The sequence below is a fragment of the Etheostoma cragini genome, chromosome 16 (assembly GCF_013103735.1).
Source record: "Etheostoma cragini isolate CJK2018 chromosome 16, CSU_Ecrag_1.0, whole genome shotgun sequence".
Lineage (NCBI taxonomy): Eukaryota > Metazoa > Chordata > Actinopteri > Perciformes > Percidae > Etheostoma > Etheostoma cragini.
In genome coordinates this window covers 23,913,921-23,916,947 of record NC_048422.1, presented here as the reverse complement: position 1 = coordinate 23,916,947, position 3,027 = coordinate 23,913,921, and the positions used below count along the sequence as shown (strand labels likewise).

Here is a 3,027-nt window from a genome sequence, read left to right as displayed (position 1 = left end):
GGGGGGGCGTTTCTCCGCCACCGTAGGGATGTAACTGGCCTCCTGATGAGGCCAGGCTGGCATACACAACAGCTCAAGACCCCTCAAAGGGTTTAAGAGTGAAGAACAGATAAAAAAAACTGCTTTTTTTGTCCAGATAATATACTATTTCAGGGTAAAAGGGGACGGGCCGGATGTTTAGGTGTGGATTTGGGAACCGGATGGTTGCCGGTTCAAGTCCCCATTCGGACAACAAAGTATGGTAGCTGGAGAAGTGCCAGTGCCTATAAAACGGCTCTAAATTTAGCATCCACTTAACCATCTTGTTGTATTCCTGTCAAAATAGAAAATCAATGCTTTTAATCAATGTTTTTTTTAATGTTTTCTTATGTTTTCGTCCCTTTTTTAACACTTTTGACACTTTTTTTTCAATGTTTGTCACTTTTTTGAAGTTTTCAACACAACGTAACTTTAGTTTTACAGTTATTTTGGGAATTTATGGTCAATAAACCTCATTTATAGGAAATTATACCTAATTTTTTGGTTAGAAAAGCAGAAATTAGGAATTATTGAGACTAAAATTAAAGGAATGGATGTTGATGATAATCACAGACTGGAATATGTCAACTTTTACTCAATACTATTTCAAAAAAACTTCCATTTGTTTTACAATGCTATAAAATTGAATAAGACGCCCCAAAATGAATGAAAGTAGAGATTTGTACTTGGGAAAGAGCGTTGGGTGGAATCAATCATGTTATTTTGGGGAATTAAAAAGAACATTGATATAGGACAACATGAGGACAACATGAGGGTTTACAGTTAATGTGAACAGCCAAACAAAAAAATTGGATCTGAGCAAAAAAAATCCAAAATTAAGCATAAAGACTCACGGGTTTAGATGTTTTTAGGGGTCTAGAATGTGTTTAGCTGCTGCCCCTGTCCACTGACTACTGACCATGGAAAAGTAGCTCCTAAAAACACAGTTCAAGAGATCTGAACTGTCCCTTGAGATGAATTTGAGGTGTCTCGTCCTGCAGGTGGGTCACAGAGACTTCGATGTGGAGAAGAAGCTGAAGCGAGACCTGAAGAGGACTCACGCCCTGCTGGCCGACGCCCAGCTGCTTCTGTCCACCGTCGACAGCCCGGGGCAGAACCCCCCCGCCGGCAGCAGGGAGCAGATAGAGCGGCTGCACTGCCAGGTACACTCACCTGCACGCTCACCTGATGCTACGCTGGCACCTGTTCCTCTGCAGGCCCACACGGGATTAAAAGATTTTCTTTAGTTTTTTTTGTTTTTAGCGGAAATCTAAAAAAAATGTAAATCTGTGGAATTAAACTTTTTCTACTTGTGATGGAGAATGTTGACATACTGTTTAATTAAACTAACATCAGAATCTGTGGAATATCTGCGGAAAATCTGCAGAAAATCTGCGGAAAATCTGTGAACAATTTGTGGAAAAGTTGTGGAAAATCTGCAGAAAATCAGTGGAATTAGACTGTTTTTCTACTTGTGATGGAGAATTTTGACATACTGTTTAATTAAAATAACATCAGAATGCACAAAATTGCGGAAAATCTGCAAAAAAAGCTGTGGAAAGTCTGTAGAAAATCTGAAAAAGTTGTGGAAAATCTGCGGAAAATCTTTGAAAAATGTGTGTAAAATCTTTTTAAAAATTGTGGAAAATTTGCAGAAAATCTGCAGAAAATCTGCAGAAAATCTGTGAAACATCTGTGGAAAATTTGCGGAAAATCTGCGGAAAATCTGTGGAAAATCTGCAGAAATTATGCAAAAAATTGTGCGTCCGTAGATTCTGTCTGGCACCTGCTAATACGCTTGTGTTGGAGAATGTTAACATGTTGGGTTTAGTTTGAATATTTACAAAATCTGCGGACAGATGTGTGTGTTTGTGCGTCTGAAGCTTCTGTCTGGCGCTGCTGATCAGTTGGACTTCACTTTTTTCTTCTGTTCTCTCTCTCTGGGTCTCCATCAGCTGGAGGAGAGCGAGGCGAAGCGGCTGCAGGCCGAGAGCCTCCAGGCGACGCTCTCCCAGGAGCTGGACAACTGTCAGAATGAACTGGAAAACATCTGCAAACAGAAGAGTATGGTGAGTGGGATCAGACTAGATCAGACTAGATTAGACTAGATTAGACTAGATAAAACAGACTTTATTCAGTCCAAATTGTGAAATTTCACTGCTACAGCAACAAATATACAAAGGACACACGGCACACTTGTTAATCGGATAGAAGACAAGAACAGGAAGGAATATACAGATGTATGTACAAGTGGTGAATAAACATGTACAACCTACTTTAACAGTATTCATAAAGATGGAGGTAATATGTTTACTATGTTTGTGCAAGTTGCAATATAGAGCAGTATTGTGTCGTGTATGAATCTTTTTTTTTTTTTTTTACTTAGATTTTGTTTGTTGTTTCAACATGTACGACAAAAAGTATTGTCACGGTTCCACACCTCAGACATTAAAGGGTAACAATACCATTTTTTAAGTCCTATTTTCCCTTGATTTTGTGTCTAAGTGACTGATGGGAACGACGATCTTTGACACTGTTCCAGTATTAAGTGAGATGGGGAGGGAGAAACAAGCTGCAATGTACAGGAAGTTAATAGTTCAGTTGAAGCTTCACAGACGTGCTTGTTTTGCCACTGACAGATTCAGATAAATGTTCTTAGTGTCTGACAACATTAAGGAAAGGATCCCTTCAGATCCGGATTTTGGCAGCAAAAGAACATGTTTTTTGATAAAACTGGAAATATAAATGTGTGTGTTATGCCCTGATTCACACATACAACCCCACCTCTCCTCTTCATGGCTGATTGTGTGCAGGTGGATGAGCAGCTGGTGCTGCTGCAGCATGAGAAGGTGGACCTGCTGAAGAGACTGGAGGAGGACCAGGAAGACCTGAATGAACTCATGAAGAAGCACAAAGCGCTCATCGCTCAGGTACGGCTCACTGCTGGTCTTTCTAGAAATCAGATCTCTGTGGGTGTGGGTGGGGGGGTTCGTGGGTGTGGGTGTGTGT

The 3,027-nt window shown here is 40.4% G+C and overlaps 1 protein-coding gene across 1 annotated transcript in view; it reads left to right on the top strand.

Moving 5' to 3' along the window:
• LOC117959736 (unconventional myosin-XVIIIb-like) overlaps positions 1–3,027 on the top strand; it is a 34,100-nt gene that overhangs the window by 22,432 nt on the left and 8,641 nt on the right. The window contains exons 20-22 of the mRNA XM_034897015.1: positions 1,020–1,181; positions 1,974–2,087; positions 2,832–2,948. Coding sequence (XP_034752906.1) covers positions 1,020–1,181; positions 1,974–2,087; positions 2,832–2,948 — 393 coding nt within the window. The remainder of the gene's footprint in view (positions 1–1,019; positions 1,182–1,973; positions 2,088–2,831; positions 2,949–3,027) is intronic.